At 40.3% G+C, this 26,763-nt stretch overlaps 1 protein-coding gene across 7 annotated transcripts in view; it reads left to right on the forward strand.

Moving 5' to 3' along the window:
• The window catches only part of DAAM2 (dishevelled associated activator of morphogenesis 2), a 204,208-nt gene that overhangs the window by 135,734 nt on the left and 41,711 nt on the right, over positions 1–26,763 (forward strand). For all 7 annotated transcript variants that reach the window (XM_048296264.1, XM_048296265.1, XM_048296262.1 and 4 more), the window contains 10 exons: positions 2,510–2,843; positions 10,901–11,011; positions 12,075–12,178; positions 13,345–13,411; positions 14,322–14,439; positions 15,949–16,087; positions 17,514–17,572; positions 17,963–18,147; positions 19,077–19,394; positions 26,156–26,263. In XM_048296264.1, the coding sequence (XP_048152221.1) occupies positions 2,510–2,843; positions 10,901–11,011; positions 12,075–12,178; positions 13,345–13,411; positions 14,322–14,439; positions 15,949–16,087; positions 17,514–17,572; positions 17,963–18,147; positions 19,077–19,394; positions 26,156–26,263 (1,543 nt within the window). The remainder of the gene's footprint in view (positions 1–2,509; positions 2,844–10,900; positions 11,012–12,074; positions 12,179–13,344; positions 13,412–14,321; positions 14,440–15,948; positions 16,088–17,513; positions 17,573–17,962; positions 18,148–19,076; positions 19,395–26,155; positions 26,264–26,763) is intronic.

The following is a 26,763-nucleotide window of genomic DNA, read 5'->3' on the forward strand; positions in this document are numbered from 1 at the left end:
TTGCTTGCTATTGAGTAACACAGCTCACTGTTTGCTCTCTGGGCTAGGAATAGTACAGGAAAGTCCCAACATTGTTTTAAATTATGTCATTAATCAAGTTTTGTGACACACACCACTTTCCAGCGCATGCCCCTTTTTTGGAATGACCTCATCCTAACAGTCCTAGAAAAATTGCTCTGCCAGTGAATTTAGTGAGAGTTTGTATTTAATTGGGACAATGTGACTTTTGTGCGTTTACCATTTTTTTTCACATGGTCATCAGAGCAGGCTAAAATACATGAAGGTTGCAGTGCCTTGTTCGTTTTGTCATGTGTTTTATCCAAAAGTGCATTTAGGGGACCTTTGCTCTCCTGCTTCTTAGGATGTTTCCATCAGTATTGCTCTATAACTTCAGAAACATACTCATCTTAAGTCTTCCCTCAGCCCTCGAAGTTAAAGGAGTGGGAAAAAAAAATTGTCTCTTTCCCCCAGCCCCCAAAAGACAGAGGGAATAGATAAAGTAGAGAATGGAACTTTGAAGGTAAGGAGGAGAAGGAGAATTTAAAGTAGCCCCTCTATAGTGGAGACAGCAGCAACTCCCCCCTTTAGGCCTGGGGAATTGACCGGAATTCATTGGCATAATTGTTTAGTTACACGCTGAGTTTGTGCTTACTTTGTTTCCAAACAAATCCTTTGCAGCAACTCTTTTAGCTATGAATGCATTTGTTTAAGTCTTCTTTGTCAAGCTAGCAGCTAAATGCATCGCAGAGACTTAATTAAGTCTGAATCTTTCTGTAATCAGTTGGAATAACAAACTGCTTAGGGTGACTTACCAAATTCCTGGTGCACAATGCCAGTGATGCTCTTGGGCCAGGAGAAAGAGGGGCTTATGCTCCTGTGATTTGTTAGGGTAGAAAAAATGATGCATCCAAAGAATGTGCAATCAGACCTGTGTGAAACTTGGCAGATTGTCTTAGCAGGGTTCAGTTAAACCATGTTTTCATTTTTGGTGTGCACGTGTTCCTCTGTGTGCCCTTACTCCGATAGTCACTTTGAAATTCAATTTTGGACAAAACCCAAACCTCAGACTGAAACTTTGAATGCACCAGGCTCTTCCATATTTTTGGTCAAATTGCTGGCCCACATAAGCTGTAAGTTGGCAAATCTATCAGCATAGTGAGTGTAACTTTCAGGTAGACTCTGAAAATTCCTGTGTGGTGTGGAATGTAACCACCAAAAGACCATACATATGTCAAATCCATATTATCCAGAAAAATATAAATATGGCTTGGATTTGACTTGCTGGTACAGGGACATGAATAGAGACCAGTGAAATTTGGTCTTTCAGTATCGTGCTTCCATTATTACTGATTGTAAGTAGCAGCATCTCGTGGACAGAAAAAGAAATATGGTACATTAGGGAAGAGGAGGGGCTCAGTAAAAGCACAATGACACAGAATTTTGGTATTTTTAATTTGTTGCACGGGTGGCAATTCTTAGCAACATTTTCAATTGCTTGAAGTGTCTTTCTGTGTTATGCTGTTCAAAGTGTGGCCGTGGACAAATCATTGCTGGTGTACATTTTTACAGGCTGAAGATTCAAGTGCGATGCACATGGTTTTGCATTCAGACATTCCAAAAAAAGTGTACCTACCTGAGCAACATGCTAGAGGAGGCACGAAGTAAACAATGCAATGTAGAGAAATAATTTGCAGCCCTTTTCATGTCCTTGAATCCCCATTTTTAATCCTGGGAACTTCAAATGAAACATTGCTAGAATGAACTGAATTTGAACTGACTTGCCTAATTCCATCCTTTTCTACTGATTTGTCTAGAGGGCTGTTTGCATGGTCTAAATTGACGCATCTGGATTTTTTAACCCTGCTTTTCAACAAAAACAGAGGGGCTTTACCATTTACAGAAGAACATGTCCCTTTTAAATATAACATATTCCTATACATAAGTCATGGGATTGGAGTTTAAAGGCAGTGTGGCTAATGGAGAGAGTGGGAATGTGTTTGTCAGTGTGCCCAAATCCTGGAGGTGGAACCTACAAGCAGTATTGGCTGAAAGTTAGAGCTAAGCCTAAAAATGGTTTTCAAGATAGTCTGAACTCATAACTGAAAGTGTGGTGAGAAGTCTGTGTGTTGGGTGTGTTAGCACATGTGTAAGATGGAACAATTAGAAAGGATCCCTTCAGCCTTGAAAATGCAGCAGCTGGTGAGGTGAACCACAGCAGTGTTTGGTGGTAACTGCAACAAAGAACACAGAGACCAAACAGGAGTGTAAGGTGATAGCATATAATTACCCTGAAACTATGTAACACACCATTATTAGCTGGAATGTTTTCCCTCTTTGTTTGTTTGCTTTGTTTTTCTTGAAAACCTGGGAATTGTTCTGTGAATTTAGGCTAAGAACTAGCCAGCTTTTAAAGATCTAGGGTTGAATAATATGATATCTTTTGAATAAATTGCCTTTGGTCTGCTTTCCTTGTTCTTCCTACCTGTTTTTCTGGTTTTTCTCTTTTCAGGTTTGTAACCAGATTTATTGAGCTGGATGGCCTGAGCTGTTTGCTGAACTTCTTGAAGAGCATGGACTATGAGACCTCAGAGAGCCGCATCCACACATCCGTTATAGGGTGTATCAAGGCACTGATGAACAACTCCCAAGGACGGGCTCATGTCCTGGCCCATCCAGAAAGTATCAACATCATATCCCAGAGCTTACGGACTGAGAACATTAAGACCAAGATTGCCGTGCTGGAGATCCTAGGGGCTGTCTGCTTGGTACCAGATGGTCACAAAAAAGTCTTGCAGGCCATGCTTCACTACCAAGTCTATGCTGCAGAAAGGACAAGATTCCAGGTAAAAGGAGGATACTTTAACAGAAATACCCAGAATGAGGAATCTCTGCCATGAGTGATTTTTACAGTGCATATATTGCAAACTTGCTAAGTAGTAAAAAGGCAATATTTATCATTTTGTTTTAGGAAGGGAAATTCCTCAAATAGATTATCACTAGATATATTTATTTATTTATTTGTTTGTTTGTTTGTTTATTTATATTTCAAGACCTATTGCTTATCATTAATGCCAACTTAAAATCCTGTCTACTTTGCCTGAAAATGGAGCTTTGCTGGGCTAAATGAAAGATGATAATCTGCTCATACCTTAACTCGATGGCATTTCTGAGGTGGTAATGATTTTTTCTGTCCTAGAAGCTGAAGCCACAGAATTCCAGGAGCCTCTGTCCTGATTTTAAATCCTTAATTTAGTAATAAAACAATTGCGGGTTAAATAATGGAGACAATGAATTAAATGATGTATGTAAATGATGAGGCACTTCACTTGCCACTTAGCAATCAACTTGTGAATCATCATCACTTAGCAACTGTTGGCTCAAATAACTCCCATTCAGACAATAGAAGGGAAATTCATTCTCAGAGACCTTGAAGTAGGTCAGTGACAGGCTTTTATTGTGGATACTACTGGCTGTTTCTATAGCGTTCCTCTTCCCAGTGAACTGAGCACCTTTACAAAAACATATTACAGAATCTGTTGCTGTGTGTGAGGCTGTGGCTCCTTAACTTTGGGATAACCTCACCCATTTACTATTCTTTCATAGGTGAAATGATTAGAGTGGTGGTAAACCAACAGGCACTAGATCCCAATGCCTAACAGTCATTATCTCCTACCTCCTTCTCAGCTAATGGATTTTAGGCTGCAATTACTGTTAAAGTGAATGGGGAAACAGTCTGTGCTGATGGCCACTAGCTGCCAGTGCTTGTGTTAGAACCAAGTGCACTGTGGGATTCACTGATGTGACTCAGACCTGGGACAGGGATGCAGGAGATCTTGGTTTGGTATTAACCTATATTTGGCATTGGGAGGTCTGTGCCTCTATGTGCACTGCCCCATTTGCACTGCTTGTCTATTCAGACGTGATGCGTGTCTTCGATACGCAGGTGTGACACGTATGATGTATGGCTCCGGAAGTGAGGGCCTTTCAGCCTCAGTTGGAAGCTCTTGAGCCTATTTCAATAGAGATAATCATAATTACAGTAAAACTTGGTAGGTGAAGAGATTACAGCTGTAGTTGTAAGAATATGTTGCCATTCTTTAGTACAGGAGTAGGATAGGAATGAGCAGTGCAGATGCAGGAAGTAAGCCATGTACATGAGCTATGATGTGGAGGTTAATGGGTACTGCCTGTGGAGGAGAAGGAAAAAAATTAAAGTCAGCTTGTTCTCTAGTAATTAGCTGAAATAAAGAATCCTTCCTGAATTAATATGGCATTCTTTTATACCTGGGAGACAGGTGGGGATAACTTGAGCTGCTTAGCAAAAAGTAGTGGTGACTCACAAGCCTGACTACACTTGTCCTGTGTTAACTTGCCATTACTGGACCAATTGACTCTGCTTAATAAGCTCATGAGGGAGATAGATGCTGAGCTTACCCTAGTTGGATGTTCTCTCTCTCTCTCTCTGTTTCTGTGTTGATTTAAAAGTTACTGAATAACTGAGGTAAGTCATTGCAGGGTAAAATGTCGTAGCTTTTGATGAATCTGGTGGAATGATTTGTGGGTGCTTACCAGTCTCTTACATTCATGAAAAGTACTTTGCATAAATGCTGCTCTTGTCAAAATACTTTTCCATTGGGTTAAAAAAATGAACGATAAATGGATAGTCTCTCTCTTTTATTTCTTAAGTAAAAAAAAAAGCCTCACCCAATCCCCAAAATGATTTAGCAGAAGGAGTGTGTTCCTGTTTGCAATTACTATTGCTTGTGTTTAGAGACTGAAATTGGATTTTTCTACTACACTCAGCAATAGCTTGAGTTTAATTTTGAGGAGGTAAGGGTTCATCCAAAGACATTCCTCATGCATCCCCAGTTATTCTTCTAACAGAGAGACTGGGGATTTTTTTAAGTCCTGAAGAAACAAATGTGGTCGTGGTCTTTCTTACCATTTAGAGGAAGTTTCTCTGACACTGTAGCACTTAAAATTAAGAGTGTTACATCTCTTTGCCTCTTGCCCCCCTGCACCTCTGCCTCAGAATGGTCTTGCAGCTTACTGTCAAGAAAAGCATCAGCTGTAACTTGAATATGGGAAGCCATTTTGAAAGAAGGATGAGCTGGCAATGGTTTTTCTATACCTTTCCTGTAAGCATCGAAGATGTGGTGTACAAGGAAAGCCTTTTTTTATCCTTTTTTAATCCTAGTCCTAGTTTGCAAGTATCTGAAGATATCCTTTAGGGGTGAAACTGAACCCTTTGGGGTGAAACTGAATCCTTTGGGGGCTGTGTTTCCTGCAGCTCAAGCAGCTAGCAGCATCATTCAGTGTATTGAAGCGTCCAAAAATGTGGAGCTTGCAGCAAACTTTACACTTTGCAGCTTGACTTTGACCAGCCAGACCAAAACACTGTTATGTTAAAAACTATCCACCACAAGTGGGGAATCTGGCAGAACCAAGAAACAAGAATTCTTTCTGTGAAAGTAATAAAACTGTGAACTAAGCTGTAGGAACAGAAGAAACTATGCAGAGTAGAAATTTATTCCTTTGCCTCTATGGTCCATCATTGCAGACTGATTGTAGCTGGTGGGGGAAGGACAGCTGGGAACTGTAAAGGCACTGCTCAGTCTTTCTTTATATCTAGCTCTGCAAGACAGTGGCTAAAGTAGAGATATAATACAAAAAAAAAACAAACATAAAGAGGAAAATAATCTCAAATTTTGGAAATCAACTCAATTCTTGTGAAGTAAAAGTGCAGGGCTTTCTGGAAATTGTACTGAGCTCACTTTTATTGGAATGTCCAACAAAAAACTTACAGGTGATGCTGACCTCAGACAATATCAGTGCCAGTGTTGCTTTTACATAAGTTGCCTTCTAGACAACAGTGGTTGAAAATATTTGCCATCCCATTCAGCCATCTTGCTGTCAGTTTATTCCTCCTCATCTGTGAAAGCTGGCACTTTGTATACTATCTGTTTGAATTTATTTTCAGCTCTTGCAGGTAGCAGTAAACCTAAGTGTCCCACTCTCCCCCATGTCATTTGTAGTGACCAGCACTATGTCCCTTGGGGAATCAGGAGGTAAATGTAATAAATATTAATCCAGATCTATGTTTCCTCAAAACCATTTTTTTTCCCTTTTGAAGAGGAATATCATTGTGATGAATAATAATTTGGGGTACATGGTTCTCCTTCCACTCCTTTTTGTAAGAAGAGGGAGAATGATTTACTTACAGCTATCTAAAATTTGAACACCTGAATAACTTGGTGATGACAACTTTAGATTGGAACACTGATTATATCCAGTTTGCACAAGTGTGGTGGACTGTAAAGATCATGTATTTAGCACAGCAACATAAAACATGGCATATTTTGTTGAATGTAAGAAGTTATTACTGGTCAGTGTTCTAAACACAACTCCTGCTACCTGGTACAGTTGCCAAAATTTGTCAGAGGACTCAGAAACTAATGAATTAGTGGAGAAGGAAAGCTGTGAATTAAGAGACAGTTCTTACTAAACTTGCATTTACCCTGTCCTGCAATAGCTCCTATTACTTGAATAGAAAACTTACAGTTTTTTACTTGTGTATCTGAAGTCAAAATTCAAATTGCAGTGAGATTCCTGAGCATTATAAATGCTTTTAGTCCCAATTAACTAAATTGCACCAAGTAATACCAGCTGAAGACCATTAATCAAACTCTGCTGAAATATTTCAAAAAGGATGTCTTTGCTTCTTGATGTGTTCTTTCTTTTTTTATTTTTTTTTTGCTGAAGTTAATGGAAAATATATATAGAACTTATATGAATATGAAGAACTATTTCCTTAACAAAAAATTTCATGTTTTACCCTGAATTGAAACTGATGTAAAATATTATTTGTTTCTAAATTGCCAGCATTTTGTCTACTGACTGCAACTGTCAGTCCCTAACTTCAGTTGGGATTCACTTTAAAGCCCTGGGGACATTCTCCAGAACTTACTCTTTTTTGTTAAGGCTCCAGTATTCACCCAATTGCCTTTTTGTACTGCAACTTCACCCTGTCTTTGATATTCAGTGTGTTTATAGGTCTACCAAAATCATCTTTGTCTCAGTATTTCCAAGAAGATTCTATACTTTATGTTTATGTCTCAATTTATATAGTCATTATTCCTATTTTCTGACATTTTCCACATCATCTTGCCTGAGCTTATCCCTTTGCTTGCTTTAATTGTCAACCCTTTTATTATTCCCTTCTGCCTGGAATGATTCTCACTTTAATGTCCAACAGGGCAGTGTGTAGTTCATCTTAAGATATTCCTTGAAAATTATCCTCTTCAGAGTAATACTCCTTCTTTACTCAAATACCACAATAGCATAAGGCCATGCCTTCAATCTCCTCCCTGAGGCAATCTGGAAAACTCTGTCTTCATCCAATTGTTTGAAATATGCTACTTTGCCTACAAATCCTACTCTGTCCCTTAAAGAAGAGAGATGAAAGAAAACATTTGAAATCCAAGCAATAAATCCTCAGAGCAAAAATGTAGAATTAGGAAGATGAGGCCTTGTTGTCCTTGCTGGGATATTTTTCCATGTGATGTATTCAGAATCAGTACTAGTGTAATTCTGTCACTGGCTCACTGTGTGATCATAAAAATGTTCCTTTATCTTGTTGGGTTTTTTTTCTTGTGAAGATGGAGTTTTATAAAATGCTATGAAAACTGAGAAAGAAGAGTCTCTGATTTTAAAGTTTTTCATGTCTGAATTATCCATTTTATGACTGGTTTCCCTTGTGAAAGGGGCACAATCTGTCTCTTCCCTAAGCTGTTGCCTGTCTGATTATTGTTATGCTTGCTGCTTCCCCTCCTTTTTTCTGCGTCATGACATTGAAGCACATTATACTTTTTAACATGCCATGTTTTGAGACAAACTAGTATTGCAAATTCATAATGGTCTCTTGGCCCAAAAAGTTTATCAGGATGTTCCAGTGCTCTTCCAGCATAGCCTGCTATTTAAAACACTCATCTAGCTGTGGATCCCTGTGGGGAGAAAGAATTTCTCTTTTAGTCTTGAGAGAACCTAGGTTAGATACTGAAAGGAACTGATTTCACTTGCCAGTGGAAATATTAACTGGGCTGCTCTGGGCAGAAAACTCTTGTTTTCCTCCTTAATGCTGCTAGAAATTTTGAAGTTTGAGGTGAATGAATAAAGAAAGTTTGATATTGTCAGTTAAAAAGGTGGAGGTCAGGAGCATTCCTTCCAGAGCCCCCTTGCCTGGTTTGTGTTAAACACTGTCAGTACAGACCATAGTTTGTAAGGAGAAATCTGATCAATTTGGAGTTGTAGTAGAGGATCTAACAAGGAACAAGTTAAAAGGCTGTATTCCCCCTTGATTTCTTTCTTCCCTTGAGGGCTCAGCCAAAGCCTTTTGAGGTTTGCTGCAGATTGAATGAAACCCTACTGGTTGTCAGTGAGGAGGAATAATGGGATTAAGTGAGGAAAGTTTTGCTTAAATAGTAGGAAAAACCTTTGTAACCATAAGATCAATTGGGCCACAGAACTGGCTGCCAAGAGGTGTGGTGAAACCTTTTTTCACAGGAAATGTTCAAGTGAAGATTTGAACCTCAGCCATTTGCAAAGAGTTGGAGATACTGGAGTTTGGCCACAGTATGTGGGTGTAGACTCTGACGTTTAGGAATTACAAGAACTTACAGTGTTTCCTTGTCAAGCTGAACAATTACATGAAGATGTGCTGCTCTTCAATTAGATTAGTGCAACAAAGGGGTTTGGGTTATTTTGCCCTGAATTTGGTTTGCCTCCCATTGCATTCTGCTCGTAGTTCAGTGTTCTAAAATGGGGGATAGAAAACTTTCGTTTTTTTTCTCACAGACTTACGTCTGTGAGAAAATATGACAGGAATGAAGCCTCTGAAGAAAACCAGCAAAATCATCCTTGGTTTTGATGCTTCTGTAGTGATGGCTAATTCAATTCTTCTAAGAAAGCACATGTGCTTTGGATTTCAGTGTCAAAGCTGGTGGTAACAGAATAAAATTCCCTCATTTATTTCACTTCTGCTTGTTTGTCAAGTTGAGCAGTTAGTTTTGTTGGTGAATTTAAAGACTTCTCAAATAGTTTCTGGTTGTCACTGTTAGGATGCTGGATTGAGCTGACCACCAGCCTGGCTCAGTAGGGCATTTTATGTGCTTTTAGGTAAGACTGGTTCCCATTTCTAGCAAAATATTATTTGGTCATAGCACAGTTACTGGGATGTTGGATGAGATCAAAGCTCAAATGCCTGGAATAGGGAAATTTGAAAATTACAGTTGGGAAATGTAGAAGTAGCAAGAGAAAGGAGTTTATGAAATCAAGCTTGTTTGATAATGAACATACTATGCTCATATGTAAAAACAGCTGTCAGTAGCAGTGTATGATAGGTCAAAATATTTTTGCACAAAAACAAGCATGAAGCCAAGAGGTTATTCTTTCCCCTGAAGAATGCACAGGAGGATATTCCTCCTGTTTCTTGAGACGTATTTCCCTGGCTTTCTACAGGAGACAAGATAGACCTGTGAAACTGATGACTAGCAGAGGAAGGATTTTGCTATGAATGAACACTTTCAGTCCCCAGGGACAAAAGACTGACTAGAGGAAAATGAGCTTCCTTATTCAGCACCATAGCGTCAAAATGTTATTTAGATGGTCTGCTGAGCTGAACATTAAAAAGTTATTTTTGTCTTTGTTATCCCTCTATAAAAGGGATATAACATCTTATAACATCTTCCTGGGGAGACTAAACAGAATTCTCTCTTTTTTAGTGTGACAGCAAAACAAATATATGAGTGTGAGGCATTTATTGTTAACGCTGGAGTGAAACTCATACAGTTGAACTGGCAGATCTCAAGTGGAATTTGTTACTCTTTCAGTAAGGAAAATCATCCTTGGAATTATGAACTGATCAGAGAAGATCTTGAAGAGAAGATTAATGATGATCAGTACAAAGCTAAAAGTAGAGTTGCTTTCATGGCTAATCAGTTTCTGCATATAACTTCTTTGGTCAATATTCAAGTGGAATTAATCCTAAATAAGGCAAAACCTACCAACGTTATTTGTCTAGTCTTTTTCTCCTTTGTCTCCTGATGTTCACAAGATTATGGTAAAATACCAATATGTATGCAGAAATTAGACCAAAAGCATGCCTGTGCTGAGCACCCCCTGAATGCTAAGTACCTCTGTTAGTTGGTTAACAGGGGGACATGCAGCCTCTGGGGAGAACTTCCAGCAGCCTTTCAATGTATAAACAGAGCTTATAATAAAGATGGAGAAAGGCATTTTGCCAGGGCCTGTAGTGGCAGGACAAGGGCTAAAGGGTTTAAACTGTAATAGGCTAGACATAGGTTGGATAAATGGAAGAGGTTTTTTTTATGATCAGGGTGGAGATGGTTGGGAACAGGTTGGCCAGAAAAGTTGTAGATGCTTCATCCATGGAAGTTTTCAAGGCCAGGCTGGATGGGGCTTTGAGAAACCTGGTTTGGTGGAAAGATGTCCCTGCCCATGGCAAGGGGGTCAGGACTAGATGATCTTTAAAGGTCATTTTTAACCCAAACCATTCTATGAGTCTTTAACATGGAAAATGGAGCTTAACTGCACTTCCAGTGGAGATGTGTAATTCAACTTTGAGCTTTGGAGCTGTATGCACAGGGGATATTCCTGTGATTTGAAAATCCATAAAAGGAGCTTACCAAGAGGTAATAATTGTCTGCTTCATATTAAATGGTGGTAAGTGAAGGAACAAGGAGAAGTCTTTCAAGGTTCAGGCATAGGCTTTATTACTCAAAAGACAGCTCTTTACAATTATCTCCCCCTGTATACAGAAGTGCAATCTATCCTGCAAGGAACTGGCTTATGTCCTCTAACGCTGTTTGCTGTTCTGTTTCAGTCATTGTTAAATGAGCTCGACCGGAGCATGGGGCGATACCGAGATGAAGTAAACCTCAAAACAGCCATCATGTCTTTTATCAACGCTGTTCTGAATGCAGGCGCTGGTGAGGTGAGCCACTGCCCTGGAAATTCCTTCGAAAATGTTACGTTTAAATTAGTTTACCTTGGAAATAGTTAGTAGATTAAGTCACAAATCTTGTGGTAGTGAGTGGATATAGTTAGTGGAAAATAATGCTTAGTTGTTCAGATCAGTCTTACAGTGTGTTCCATATTATTTCATTTCAAGCTTCTTCAATATAACATAGACTATTTACACTGAAGTGCTTACTTTGGATTGTTTTTTGGTTGCTTGTTTGGTTTTTTGCTGTTTTGGTTATGGGGTTTTTTTTGTTTGTTTGTTTTAAGAACTGCAGAGCATTTACCTTTTTATTTCAGCCTCTTTGGAAAATATTTTGGTTTACCTTCAGAAATGTTTTGAAATATTAAGTTGTTTTGACTCAAAGCCAAACTCAAAACATTTTAATTTTAAAATATCAAAGGGAGACATTTCAGAAAAAAGCCCCGTTGTTTTACTTTTATTAACAAGGCTTCCTTTTGAGTCTGGAGGATAGTTTAAACTGATTTATTTCATAAAACGTGTTACTTTTGTGACGTGGGCTTTTTTGTCTTTTTTGGTTAAACCACAACAGACAACAAGCTCATGAGAGCTGTCTGACAATGTATTTGTCTTTGTCTCTGGGAATCCTGTAACATCCCAGTGAATAGATGTCAGAAGGTCAGAGTATGTGATTTTATGTATATGGTTTTATGACAAATAAACAGAAAAACCAGGAGGAAGACTGCAATACTGTTCATCTATAACCAGGAGGGGAACCTTTAATGGACTAGCAGGAAAAAAGCCAATAGCTTCTGTTCCTTATGGAACGACATGGACTGTGCTGTCCTTATGACTGCATATGTAAAATTCATAGTACATACCTGTACTTTTAGGTGAAATGGAGGCAAAGGCATTAATTTCTTTTTTACTTACTTTACTGGAATTAATCATCATGTGAATTTGGTGCCAGGATAGAGAATATTAAAAAGGGAAGAACTGAAGTTTTAAGTAATTTTTTTTAATGTGATTGACAGCTTTTGAAAACAAATAACTTGGTTTCCCCCCATTTTTTAAGGACAATTTGGAGTTCCGATTGCACCTCCGATATGAGTTCCTAATGCTGGGAATTCAACCTGTCATTGACAAGCTCAGAGGACACGAGAATGCCACACTGGACAGGTAAGACTTATTTTTGGACAACAGCTACTGATGAACAGAAAGACTTCTTAGAAACTCTTCTTTATTTGAGACAGCTGTCTCTGTCTCCTCCTGAAACTGACTCTCTAAAAAAAAAAAATTAAAAAAAATATTTGTCCTTAACATCAGCAGATGAGGTAGGAAATATACATACTAAGCTGGCAGAGGCTGTGGCAAAAGATTTCCTCCATTGCAATTCTAAAGCAATTCTAATTGCTTTCTCTTGAAGCAAATCTGGAACAAAAGCATGTCCTGGTTGGAGGGAGGGAAGCCTCCACTGAATTCATTGAGACTGAGTATGCATGGCCTAAGTGCAGGTTCTGAGTTTCCAAGTTGTATGTCTGCAGTTTGCTGCAGAGCTGGAACCAGAATGTTACTTTTGATCTGCAACATTATAAACAAGAATAAGAGAATCTGTCCTATAGGTAATCTGTATTCCTTTGGACAGCAACCAGGAGCGTTTAGGAGGGGCTTAGGGCACTTTTGGATTTTGCAAGTTAGTCAAGAGAATAACAGAGGTTTGCAAGGATCTCGGATGCCTGGATTACATAGACTCTTGTGTCAGATATATACAGTGCCACAGTCTTTCTCCACATCGTCTGCTGTGCTCCAGTCTCTGTGTAAACCAAGTCCAGATGTTCAAATGTGTCACTCACCAGGTCACCCAGATCCAAACATTGTCATGCTGCTGTGCTTATCAATAGGAATATCTAGAGACTGCTGTGAACTGGTCCGCTGAATGCACCTCTGCTCCACTGTTAAGAAGAATCAACTTGTTAATGATCTAATAGATGGCTAGCAAGTATGGTGTGGACTTTTCTGAAATGTGTGATCACTGCAGGCATTGCATTAATCAAAAACATAATGTCCCTTTCCTATTTTATTGGGGTTTTTTGAATCTTACCTCAACACAGTGACTTGGCACAGTTACAGAGCGTGTACACCTCTGCCAGCCTTTTCCTTTGGCCTGTCACTGACCCCCTTGCCTTGCATACCTATGACAGCACTTCATGTAGGAAAGGCTTGCCAACTTCCATATGTTCTAGCTGAACTGAGGTATTGCTGCTTCTATAGTGACACACTTAGTTTCTAAGTCTGAATCATGCAATGAACATTGGCAGATGTTTTGTTTTTCTGTTTCCTCTTAGACATTTAGATTTCTTTGAGATGGTCAGAAACGAAGATGACCTGGAGCTTGCCAAGCGGTTTGACCTGGTAAGTTTTTCTTTGGAGTACCTGAACTCGACAAAGCTGAACTTGCATCCACTCGGGACGCTTGGTGCAAATTTCCTTTGTGCTCCCTAAAACTAACGTTTGACTTTGATGCTGAGAGTAGCCAATGCTCTTGTTTTCACTGTTTCTCATTTAGCAAGTAGGAGATATGTGGTGTGTGAACAATGAAAACAGTGATCACACAAAGGACTTCTGATGAGTGTCTTTGATAAAAACTTCTTTCTTTTGTTTGCCTGAATGTTCAGGAGTGAAGGAGGTTCTCAATCCTGCTCTCAGTTTCTCAGTCCTGATGATCTGGATGCCTTCTAGTTTCACACATCCCCTTTACAGGACTATGGGTGAAGTTTAGGCTGTTTTCTGATACTCTTCCCAAGGTTACATGAAACTGATGAAGACTGTTGCCTTGGAGCCTGTGGAGAGGATCAGTATTTTAGAATATATGGATTTTAAAGATGAACATAAAACAAAGACAACCTCTGGCATCAATAAAAAGCTGTAGGGTCCCAAATGGTTTAGTCTCCTCTTTCTTTGTGAACACCTCTTGCTGCACACAGATACAGAACAACTGTCCCTTTCTTTCTTAGCTTCTACTGTTTGTGCCACCAGTTCCTAGGACCCAAATGTTTTGCTTGTTCCAGAACAGCTTCTTGGTGGCTTTGCATGCCTCCTGCCTTTCTAGCCCTTTACTTTGGGGATCTTTTCCATACTGGGTAGGGATGACAAGGTTGGTGTCAAGGACCCTTGTGTCTGTTACTGGAACCTGCAGCTGGACATGGCAGGAGATTTTGCAGAGGTCCAATTGCTGAAAACTTGCCTGTCTTTGTATTGACTGGATCTTTCACAGTTCAACAGGCTTTCACTGTGGATGGTTTTTCTTCTTCTCTCACTTCAGATCCACATTGATACAAAAAGTGCCTCTCAGATGTTTGAGTTGATCAAGAAGAGATTGAAGCACACAGACGCCTATCCCTATTTGTTATCCATCCTCCAGCACTGCTTGCAGATGCCATGTGAGTACATTTACAGGTTGCCAGAGCAAGGGGCACTGGAGAACTGGGTGAAGCTTTGGTGTATGTACAAGTTCACAGATAGCAGGGCACACACTGCCCTTGTCTCCCATTCAGTACTTGGCTGTGGCTGATGAACTTGGTATCTTACATTGACTCCATCCAGCAAAATTTTTGTCGCAATACTTAGGGCAGCAGTTTGACCTCTCTGCACTTGCAAATAAAATTAAGTGGCTGAGACATTTCAGCTAGTCACTGACAAAGCTTTTAATGATTTTAAATTTGAAGTTTTAAAAAAGACTCCTTGTGCTGTAGATCAAGGAATTCCCAGAAATAGATAGCATTTTGAATATTAAAAAAAGACACTGAGGATTTTTTCTGGTGAAACAGCACAGTACTGGAAGCTGTTCTGCCACTGGGAAATTCCACAATAAGTCTTCAGGCTGCTATCTCATGGCAATGCATCAATGGAGAGCTACTAAACTCAAAGTGAAAAATAATATTGGCATTTGTTTCCAAAGGAAGTGATAAGAATCTTCTTGTTAACTGCAATAAAAAAATCCAGTTGTGCATCCAGAATGTAACAGCAAGATCACTAAAGAACTGCCTGCCTTCATCCTGTTATGTGTGAGGTGCTGGTCTTCCATTACTTTCATCCATATTTGAGCAGTCAGATTGAGAAGGGAACATGAGGGAGATGTACTATGGTGTGCTTTTCAGAAAGTAATGTGATATGTTCTCAGGCTCTCATTAGATTCAAGTACTGCTGTGCACAAATTCAAACAACACTTTGTCTCAGTGGCCTCTTTGATATTACTCTTTAGAACAGCACTTGAGCTTTACATATTGACTGGGATTTTTGGTGGCAGAAGGACTAAATCCTGTTAGGCCAGGACAGGATTGTACTGGAGCAGTTATAAAGAATCTAAAGATATAGGTCATGTAACTTAGAGAGATGAGGTGAACTTTATGTTGCTCTGGCTCCTCTGTTTTGATATCCATGGGATCAGTCCCTTTCTGTCAGCCCCTTTCAGTCCCCAGTCAATTTCTGTTCTGTATCTCCACACTTTCTGGTCATGTTGTACGAATTTTTCATGCCACTTGAGTTTTACTGGCTTGCAGATAACCAAGCATGCAGATAGAACATCTCATTGTTTTTTCAGTGCCCTCAACATGAAGCCCCAGAAAGCACTGAGTATTAATTTTCACAAAGGAATCCTTTTTATAGACATTTAAAGTGCAAGTTATAGCTAGCCTGTCAAAAGGGTTGCATAGCCTGAATGTGCAAATCAGGCAGAAAGTTGCCCGTGCCTGTTATGTGCTGTTCCAGTATGCCAAGTGTTTGTCAATAATCTGCTAACAACTGTTCAGAGTTAGTCTTTGTGTTCTGTAATTCATTGCATACAGGACTGAGAGGAAAGGTGGGAAGGAAAGAATGCCAGTTTGTTGGCAGGTCTGTGCACTTTAGTGTGGAATTGGAAGTTCTCATGGGTTGGTCTTTTTTCCATACAGATAAGAGGAATGGAGGAAACTTCCAGCAGTGGCAGCTGTTGGACAGAATACTCCAACAAATTGTTCTTCAGGATGAACGAGGAGATGATCCAGATATAGCTCCATTGGAAAACTTCAATGTCAAAAATATCATTAAAATGTAAGCTGATTATTATTTATTGTTTCTGTTATGCAGGTATAAGGATATGATCAGTGTGCAGGTGCTTAGGAGATAAAATATCATATGTGAGGACTTTCTTATTTCAACTTACAGCTTCTCATTGTCTTGTTAAGCAGTTAAGTCTTCTAAGTAGTTTCCTTCTAATGACATCTTAGCTTGGCAGTATCTTCTAGCAAAGTCCTTGTCTTTGACTTCTAGTAAATGTTAATCTGGTTAGAAGAGCAGAAAAAATGCTCAGATTTTATAACAAGGCTTCCTCATGTGCCTTTTTATCATTCAGGATGCTCATGAAAGCTTTCCTTGATACTGAAAACAATAAAAATAATATCATCTCTATGTAGATCCCATTCCTCACTAATGAACACATGGTTTAAAAAGATTGCAAATAGGGGAAAGCAGTCCCCACTTGACACACAAAACCTCTTACCTCTTCATAAAATGTCTGTTTGCTCTCACCCACAGACTTGGTTGAGGGCATTACCATTATTTTTTCCCATAGGATGCATCATTTGAGAAGTCTAGCTACATGAGCTGGCTCTCATCTCAACTTCCCTGTTCTCAGTCCTTTTTTAGCCAAACTTTTGGATTCTTCATTTCATCCAACTGCCTCTGCAGGTAAATTCATGGCCCATTACCCTTCCGAATTATCCACTGAAAAGAACATTTATAGAACATAAGTCTTATATGAAACCAAATTCTCCTGTACTAAAAGTTTTACAGTTCCTCTTGTTACAGGCATGAGCCAAAATCGAAACTGATTTCTTGTCATGGAAAAATACAGTGGTGTTGGATACCAGACTTCATTGTAGATTTCATGCCTGATCTTCCCTTTCTACTTTCATAGCTACTCCTCATTCTGCATATCTAATCAATCCCCAGCATGCCCTGCATATTTTCTGTCAGTAATAGGAAATAGCTGTGCCAGTATGAGATATGAGAATTGCCTTGTTACTGATATATTACCCAATAGAGAAGTGTTCTTCCTCCTTGTAAGAAAAAAAATAGAACCTCAGAAAGTAGGAAAAACAATGGTAATCTGGTTTTATATTAAGGATGGGGTAATTTTTAACCCATACCAGCTGGGATTATATTGGTGATGTCTTCTCTCTTTCAAAATAAGTAGAGTTGGCACTTTGAGAGCATCACCTGAAGACAGGAATGTGTCAGGTCTTTCTTCCCCAGCCATTCCTTTATGCCTTTTATGACACTGAGTAACAAGGCATCATATTTGTATTAGCTGTAGGCTAGGGAGCAGAATCTGGATCCAGAAGGACCACTGGCATGATGCTGTATAAACTTGTACGCTCACCGGGTTTCCGTTTGCTGATCACTACACGTAATGGCCATTTGCCTTTCAACCTGGGTAGCTCAGAAAAAGTTTAAATTATCTCATTTCATCTTTCAGGCTGGTGAATGAAAATGAAGTCAAGCAGTGGAGGGATCAGGCAGAGAAGTTCCGGAAAGGTGAGTGCATCCTCTGTGCTTGGGTAGGCAGAAACGGAGGCAAGACTGATCCCAATTCATTCACAGAGCAGCAAGCAGCACAGCTGGGCACAACTTTTCCTTTTGCATACATTTTGTTCATGGTGAACAGTTTATGTGTTTCACAGGGTAGGGGTCCCCTCAGTCCTCACATGAAGTGATTTTACAGTCTAACCGAAACTTGGGCATTGCTGTCTTGATCACTGAAGGTCATTGTCAGGATGGTCAGACTCTATTTTCTTTTTCTTGCTCTTGTTATACATCCCTGCTTGAGCTGACAGATTTGTCAGCTTTATTTCAGCATAACCTACATCTCCTCAGGGGCTGTTCATGAGCTTTTTGTCATCTGTCCCACTTGCATGTTCCCCCTAGACCATGCTGAGCTGATGAGCAGGCTAGAGAAGAAGGAGCGGGAATGTGAAACAAAGACCCAGGAGAAGGATGAAATGATGAAGACACTGAACAAAATGAAGGACAAGCTGCAGAAAGAATCCTTGGAGCTGCGCCAGACCCGAGACCAGATGAATGATCTGGTGGCTCAACTTAATGAGTTCTCGGTATGAGACTGGGAGTTTTCCCCATCCTTTTTTAAAGGCTGCTAACTAGTGAATGGTGAACAAAAGCTTATTTTGAATGAAGCACATCTGTGGTCATAATAGAGAATATTTAGAAGCTGCTCATCTTTTAGCTGAGACCAAAATCCCTGAGCTGGTGGTATAGAATGGTTAATGCATGGGCTGCTTCATTCCTTCTCCTCAGCTGCGTTCCTTGCAGGAGCTGCTGAGGCACACGCGTCTTCTCCAGCCACAATTTTCACTGCTGAGTGGGGTAGCCCTGGTTGTTATTTAAGTGGAATAGAGAGAAACCTCCCTGATACAAAAGTATATTTAGGGAAGAAACATGATTCCTATTGTGCTGCAAGAGCATCTGAACTGCCTTGGAGTTCTGCAAAAGTGACATTTGCAGGTGCTCCCTCCTGTTTGGTGCTCCTTCTATCCCAGCAGTGTGCCTGAGCCACAACTCACCAGAACACAGCCCTGAGAAGTTAGACACTGCAGAGAGCAGATTCATTCCCTCCTCCCCTCTCCCAGTTTGCATTAGTGGGGCCTAATGACAGGTATTCAGTGTTTCAAACCCTTAGCTTTTAAACCCAGGAGTTCAAAAGTTCATAAGATTGAACTTTTCTCTTTTTTCATACATAAGGAGAAAATAATACATTTTGGCTTCTTTTACCAGCTTTCTGTTTTTCTGAGCCATTTATGGTTCTTTTTTTCAAGCTCTTCTCCACAACTCCAAGGGCTTGAAACTTTCTCTTAAATGAAAGCTGAGATTCCTCCCTTTATTGCATGGCTTTGAGTGCAGGAGGCTTTAAAGAAAACATCAAATATTTTGAAAGCCGTAATAAAATCACATCAGCTGGCAACATGGAGTTATTGTGCCTTTTAAAATGTTTGCTTTCTTTTTCTCTGTGTTTTTTATTTTCCAGCAAGGGGGCACCATTTCCTTCCCACCCCCACCACCCCCTCCTCCAGGTGGCCCATTAGCTTTGTCCACTTCTCACATGTCTGAGAATTTGCCACCGCTGCCACCTCCTCTGCCCTTCTCCAGCTGTCCCCCTCCTCCTGCTCCACCACCTCCTCCCGGAGGACCTCCTCCTCCGCCAGGAGCACCACCTTTCTTCAGCATGGGGGTGCCACCCCCTTCAACAACCACCTTCACCACTGGTGGCCCCAGTCTGAAGAAGAAATCTATCCCGCAGCCTTCACATCCACTGAAATCCTTCAACTGGGCTAAGCTGAGTGAGGTAAGAAACTGCATTACTCAATTAATTTACTTTCTGAGTGTTCCCCAGTGTTGATTAATGCCATGAAATGCAAAGTGATAGTGGCTTTCTGTGGGCTCTGGTCAGTAGGAGTCATTAATTGTCATGAGGGAGTCTCCCCAGTTCTCCAGCAGTGCAGCACATCCCCTGTGATGAGCAAGGCGCTGGATAGATTGAGCTGCACAGATCTGGGCATGCAAATGACCTGGTTAAGCAAAGCTGTAGTGGGGCTGAATATGTACATCAGAGCTGGACATCTGCAGGACTGATGAGCTGCCATCACTTGTGCACCAGGGAAAAGGATGAGCAGAGCCAATGTGGGCAAAACATGGTGAGAACCATCTAGAAGATCAGCCACCTCTACTGTGGCAGGAGGCATCACCAAGGAAAGAAAGGTGTCCTGATTCTCCTCCCTGTTAGTTCATGGCCATGAGGGAAGCTGCCTCTCTCCTTGAACAGTTAGATCTCTGTCTATTGGTGATAAAACTCCAGGCTGGCAAAAAAACCCCAGAGGACTTGGATTCTTCCTGTTGCACTCATTTTCTTCTACCTTGGTTGTGTCTCCTTCCCCTTCACTTCTCTCTCTTTCCTCTCTCTCTTTTTTCCCTTCTTCTTTTCCCTCCCCTTCTCTTCAGGTCTTAATTTTTTTAAATGATTTAGAAAGAAAAAAAGTGTCTGTGTTGAGTTTGGATTGCTGCCTAGAAACCCAGGTTCTCTTTTAGACTGAAACTCACCCAGGGCCCAACTCCGGCATTTGGAATGAGTGTCCAGGGACCTCTGGAATGCCACAAGAATTCTCTCTCCCCCTCTCCCCTTTTCTTTAAAATAAAGTGAAGTGAAATATTTGCTGCACTGTCTGTGCTTGTCTGTCAAGGCCACGTGGGGGGTGTGGGAGAGAATGTAAGGACAAGGATTTATTTTCCTTTGCAGAACATGGGACTTAGTGCTCTGAAGAAAAGAAATAATAACTAATATATATATATGAATTTATATGAAAAAGAGAGAGTCACAGGTGTTTCTGTTTAGTGTACAGTAACTCTAGGCTTATCCTGCCCTCTGGATAAGAGTGACGGCAGCTGTGCTAATAAAATTGAAGACCTGGGTGGTGAGAAGGCTAAAAGACACTATTTTGAGGAAGGCAAAATAGTTGGGAAAAGGGGCATAAGAGGGTGGGGCCTTTGTTTTGGGGTGTCTGCCAGTGTTAATGTTTTGAACCTGGTATGGTCTCTGCAAAATGGCAGAGGTTGTGGTGTCGATACAGGTGTCTCACATTGTCACTTGGGTTGCCCTTTGCTGTGCAATTATTTAATTTCACTGACTGCTGGAGAAGCAGATATGTTTTGGTCATCTTCCTCAGTTATCCTAGATTTCCTGCTTCAGTATCTTTCTATTCACATGGATATGAATCGTCTGAGCACAAAGTCATGAGTAGATTGGATGGGCCTTGTCATGCCTTGTGTGACCTTTGCTGTACTTATGTGGTGTTCTCCTGAACTGAGCTGTCAGAATAGCCAGACTTGAATGAATGAGGACTCACAACAAGCACCATGTCTGGGAGCAGCACATCTCAATTTTTTGAGCCTGGGAAACTGAGGCTTGGAAGTGTGCATAGTATTTTTGTGGTTTGTGGTAGGGGTTAACTTCCAGTTCATGTGAATACAATTTTTCCCCATGAAAACATATTGAGGAACAATACATGAAACACAGCAAGGTGAGAAAATGCGGTGTTGGCAACAGCTGTACATAAAGTTAGGGCCACAAGCAGGTCAGCTATTCAGCTTTTAGTTATCTCTGCATACTGTTTAGACCACCCTTCTCTAAGCAATTAGTACAGAGTCTCTCTCAGAAGGTTTTTCAAGTAAGTAGGAAGATGCTGCCAGGACTGAGGCAGCAGCCCACGTGAGAGCAAACTCCTCTCTGTCCATGCAGCCTGCCTTGAGGGAGTGAGGGAAAGCCAACAGAGGCCAAGAGGAGTGTGGACAGGGCCGGCTGAGAGGGATTTGTCTGCAGTATACTTTCTCAGTAGTGGAATCAAGGCTGTTCTCCAGGGCAATTCATATGACACCTTGTTTTCCAATGCTGATTTTGTATTTGGAAGGAAAGAACTGGGCTTTTGGGTGTTAGGAGAAATATCAAATGTAGTCAAGCTCTTAGCAGTTGACAATAACAGATTGTCCACAGTTCCCATGGGCACCACAAAAAAAGGTTTGACTGGAAAGGATCAGTGCTTCTAACAAGGAAACTCCAACAGCCCACTAATTTCCATTGAGAATTAGGGACTTTGTGCTAGCTTTGATGTGAGCTAATGATCAGTGGCAAAGACATTTAGATGCATGGATGGGCTGAGTTCTGATGAAGCCCTTCCACACCACAGCTCCATTCATACAGCACCGTAGCATTGTGAATTCCATTCATACAGCACTACAGTAGTGCTGGTGCCAAGGATCTCTGTTTTTTAAGAAAAAGATATTGCTATATAACCACTGTAATATCCTGGAAAGATTCCTTTCTTTGTTTCTGGGCAGCAATGCTCTCTCACTCTGAGTTTTACATAACACCAAAGGTCAATCAGGGACTAAACATTTATGGTTAATCCAAGCAATGAAGTGGTTTCAAGAATACTGGAAGTATGGATTAATAATTACCAATTTAATAAATATAAACATATTTATTTGAAGTTCTCAGAGTAAATCAAGTCAGCCTTCGACTGCTCTGCTTGTTATCTCATGGCTAGAGAAGCAGCTTCCCATCAAGTGTCCTGGTAATGACTCTCATCAGTGATGTCAGGAAGGCTTTTTTTATCCAGCCCCAAATAGATCTGACTGAAATAGCTTCATAAGAAAGGTATTTGTATATAGGAATTTTTTTAAAAACCCAAACCACACACACATAAAAACAAACCAAAACCACCAAACCCAAAATAGCCAGTCGCGTAAACAGGAAATGTTCATTTTGACACTAATTTTAAAAAAAATGTTTCTATAATGTTATCAATGATTAGGATTTCTGAAACTTTCTTCCTAAAAGCAGCCTGAGGTTTATGGCATAAAATGATGAAGGACTGCTGCTAGAGATTCAAAGTCAATGGAAAGAGTTTTCCAAATTCTCATTGTGAAGCTGCTCATAACAGCTGTGGTGGTACCTAGGCCTACAATGAAATAAAACAGACATTTTGATTAAAAAAATGGGCCAAAAATGCAGCTTCTGCCTGAAGTGGATTTTTCTCACACTGAAGAAAGCATCTAATATCAAGACAAAAGTTTGGAAAATGTGCTTTGTTTATATCACTTTTCAGATTCATAATGGAATTCTGAATTGAAATTTTAAGTTGCTTCTACTTTTCTGGTTAATACTCTACAAATATTAACCCACTAATAAGCAGGATTGCCTGCTCCAGTATTCACAGAAGACTTATTGTTTCCATGGTTTCTCTGGACCTTCAGGTCAAACAAAAGTACTGTAAGTTTTCACTCATGCTGTGCGGCTACTGAGGCATGATGGACTTTGATGCCTTCCAGAATACCATTATTTATCTATCGGGGTAAATAAAATCATCCTTTAGATGTAGCAGAGGACAGCTTGATACGATTTGTAGTGCCATGAAACACTCCTTTTCCAGTGTCTGTCAGCAAACTGGGATTCACTGTAAAGGTGGAATGATGCAACTGCTACAGCAACTGAATTGTTAAACGCAGCATCCCAAAAACTCATCTTGACAGGGCAAATGCGTTGTCAATACTTGTTCTCATAATAAGGTGTTTCTTGACCTGGTATCTGTCACCATTTTGTTAGAGGATGCTGGGAAGTTCACAGGATTTGCTTCTCAAAGTGGGCCAAGACTTCCCAAAGCAGAGGAACCACAGATCTTGGAAGAATTCATTGGAGAATGAATAAATGAATGACTAAGTAAATAAAAAAATAAAGATGGAGAGAAAAACACTACAGAAAAAATGACTGCTCTTTTCTTTTTATTTTCTTCTTTTTCTTTTTTTTCTTTCTCTTTTTAAAGACAGAGGAAAACAAAAGAAAAGGAATAAAGAATTTATTTTTAAATTGTTATTTAGGGACCATAAATATTTTTATGGTGCTGAGAGAATCATTTATCATAACAACCACATTATGCAAGTCTGTTTCTCTTAAAATGCTCTGTCTTCTCTGGCTGATGACAAGGAACTATCAGCCAGTTAATCCATAACTGTGTAAACTGTGTATCAAGAGTTCAGTCTAGGAAATTATCTGGCAGCAATATGAAAATTTTCAAGGACAGAGCTTATAGCAGAAATAGAAAGGACAGGCCCATTTCAAGTGTTACGTATAACAAAAATTGTTTATACCTCTGCTTGCCTTGATTTTTTCTTTGCCTGCATTAGCCCTAAAATTGGATTGCTTTGCTCAAAGTTCTGTTTGTGCACACCATTGCAATGGGTGCTGCTTTGGAATTTGTCTTTCTGCTACAAGTAGCATATAAACCATCCTGTACAGGACCAGATTCAACCTGGCTCTTAAAATGAATCTTAATTGAAGTCAGAATCATTTTCACTGGGTTGTTTTCCTGGGAAAGTAGGGGGAAAACTACTCTCTGCAGTCCCTTTCTGAGTCTCAGAACTTCCTGTTTTGGCACCTTTGCAGTTCATTCAGACGAGACTGTTCTGTAGGACATTTTTGCTGTTCTTGCCATTAGTGAGGAAACCTCACTCTTGTGAGATTTTTGCAGCTGGACAGGTAGATGGGCAAGACTCATGAGTAGCTGCCTCTTGAGTCACATCCAGCCTCTGCCAAACACAGCATACAGCTTTTTAGCATCCTCAGGGCTCTATCCCTGTGATGACTCTAAGGACTCCTGTCAAGAAATATTCTACCATTTCAGTGTTTGATTGGAGAGTCTGAAACAGTGAGGCACTCAGAGAACTGCTCTGCTGTTCAAATACATCCCTCAGGATTTATAATTCATGGTTTACAAAGCCAGCCTGGAAATTGAATGAGAATGATCACCCTGCCTGGATGCTTCTGGCTAAGATTGGCAGCAGACTTCAGGGCTAGGATAAAATGAAAATTAATTTTGTCTCCTATTGCTTTGGCTGAGATGAGCCTCCCAGACTTGTTTGCCATGTTACAGTCACATGTTCTTCCTGCTATGGAAAGAAGAGCCACACTGATTGCAAGGGATGATACGATGATATTGGTGAGCTTGCTCAGGGGTGGGTGCTGCTCCCATCTAGGATATGCTCTCACTGTAAATAGCACTGCAGACACCCCTCCTTACCCTCAGGCACTCACAGGCTGCCTCTGGAGAAAGGGTGTTGGTTTTCTTGCACAGTGTCTGCCCTGCCAGGAATTTCCTACAGAACACTTCACACTTTTATTTCCCCCTCATTTTATCCTCGTCAGGTTTTTTCCTTGCTCCTTGAGCCTTGTGGCTTAGCACATTTCCCTCATTCCTTTTGATGACTCTGAATGGGAAGTAGAGCCTGTTCCTAATTAGTTCTGATAATGAAGTGTTAACACACTTTGCTGTGTAGGTACAAGTCAGATACTTCAGAGCTGGAACCTGTGTGAGGGTTTCATTGCTATTGCTTGTGGTTCCTGGCTTTTTCTGCATCAGTGTTCTGCTGGCTCTTCATCTCCTGGGATTTCCTTAGGTCTTTTTGAACAACTCCTTTTGTCCATTTCTTTTTTCTCTTAATTAGGATTTTCATTATTTTTGCAGTTACTAAAGTTCAATAAATATACACTTCATAAACTAAATTAACTGAAGAATAGTGGTGTCAGGTGTGAAGAGCACCCAAATCTTGTCCCACAAAACATGCACCTTAAGTATCAGTAGGAAGGAGAAGGTAGTTCAATCTTTGTGTCCTCTTCCAGGAAGGATATCTGTCCTGAGAATGTCAGCAAGAGACCCAAGACCTTCACTTAGTTTAGGATGACTGCTGATTAGTTAATTCATGTGCCAAAGGAGCCTATTTGTTGTGGGGTTGGTGGACAGCAAGTAGAAGTCTGTGCCTGTCTCCCTCCATGCTAATCATCTGCCAAACAGCTAGGATTCCCTGCATTCAGGATAATGTATCATCACAAGGGTTGTGAACATTTGCACTTACTGTGAACGATGCTGTTTCAGGGACCTGGGTATAGTTTGTGTCTATCTGACTTGACAAAGCCCTCATGTAGACAAGAGAGTTCATGTAATAGGAAACAATCAGACTTCAAAGACTCATAGGCTTAAAAGTAAAATAAAATAAAATTTTAAACTACTTTCACAGACAGACAGAATGAAAACCACACACCCTTTAGGCTTTATAAAAGAACCTGGCAAAATTTGCAAAAGGGAAGATGTGTCTGGGGTTTGTCATGCATCAGTGCTTTTCCTAAGCTTTTGCCTCCTGATGGTAACACTCCTTTCAGCATGACCACAATGGTTGTATTAGACAGATGGCCATTCTTGAAAGGAAATATGCTGTGGGATCACGGATAATGCTTGAGATGTGGTCTGCTAGTCTTGGAATGTGCCTTTTCATTAGAGGCTAGCTGTGATGAAAAATACAAAATAGTATGTTTAAAAACAAAACCAAAAAAACCCCACGATTTTTTCTCCTTTGACTCTTGAAACAAAGTGTGTCCTCTAAAATGACAGCAGTAGCACATAGGAATGTGACCAGTGAGGAGAACAGAATGATCTATCCAAATGGGATTGGATGTTCTTAGCTAAAACTTTTGCTATCTTGTTAAAGTATGTCCTTTTGTTTTAGGAGAGGATCCATGGCACAATCTGGAATGAGATTGATGATTTAAAGGCATTCAAGGTGCTGGATCTAGAAGATTTTGAAAAGATGTTCTCCGCGTATCAGAGGCACCAGGTAGGAGTGAACTCTTCCATAGCTTTTCTGTCTCAAATTTCTGGAGGAGAAAAGAACACGTGACACCTGCAGGGTGGCAAGGCTGCATCATTTGATGCTCTGCCACTGTTCAAAAAGTCTGAAGACCAAAAGAAGTTGGGACAGGCACATGGGGCAGGGTCTAATCTGTTATGGACGTATTTCATACGAGTGGGCAGCTCTCACAGGCAACAATTACCAGCAGGTAATGCTCTAGTTAATGTCAGTGGCCACTGATTTCCAAAAGCTCCGGAGCTTTATGTTTATACTGGCATATCAATCTTTCTGTTTCTCCCATTCATCCAGAGAAAAAAGGCTGTAGTTCCCTGCGTATTGAGCAAGGTGACTGTATTAGCTGTCTTTCATTTTGTCTGTTGTTTCTTAAACAGCCAACTGCCTGAACTGGCTAGGTGATAGAAACTGTCTGAATTACAGATTATAGAACGAACAGCATACTTTAAAAGTGGCCATTTATTAGAATG

Source organism: Corvus hawaiiensis, chromosome 3 (genome assembly GCF_020740725.1).
Source record: "Corvus hawaiiensis isolate bCorHaw1 chromosome 3, bCorHaw1.pri.cur, whole genome shotgun sequence".
NCBI classification, from domain to species: Eukaryota; Metazoa; Chordata; class Aves; order Passeriformes; family Corvidae; genus Corvus; species Corvus hawaiiensis.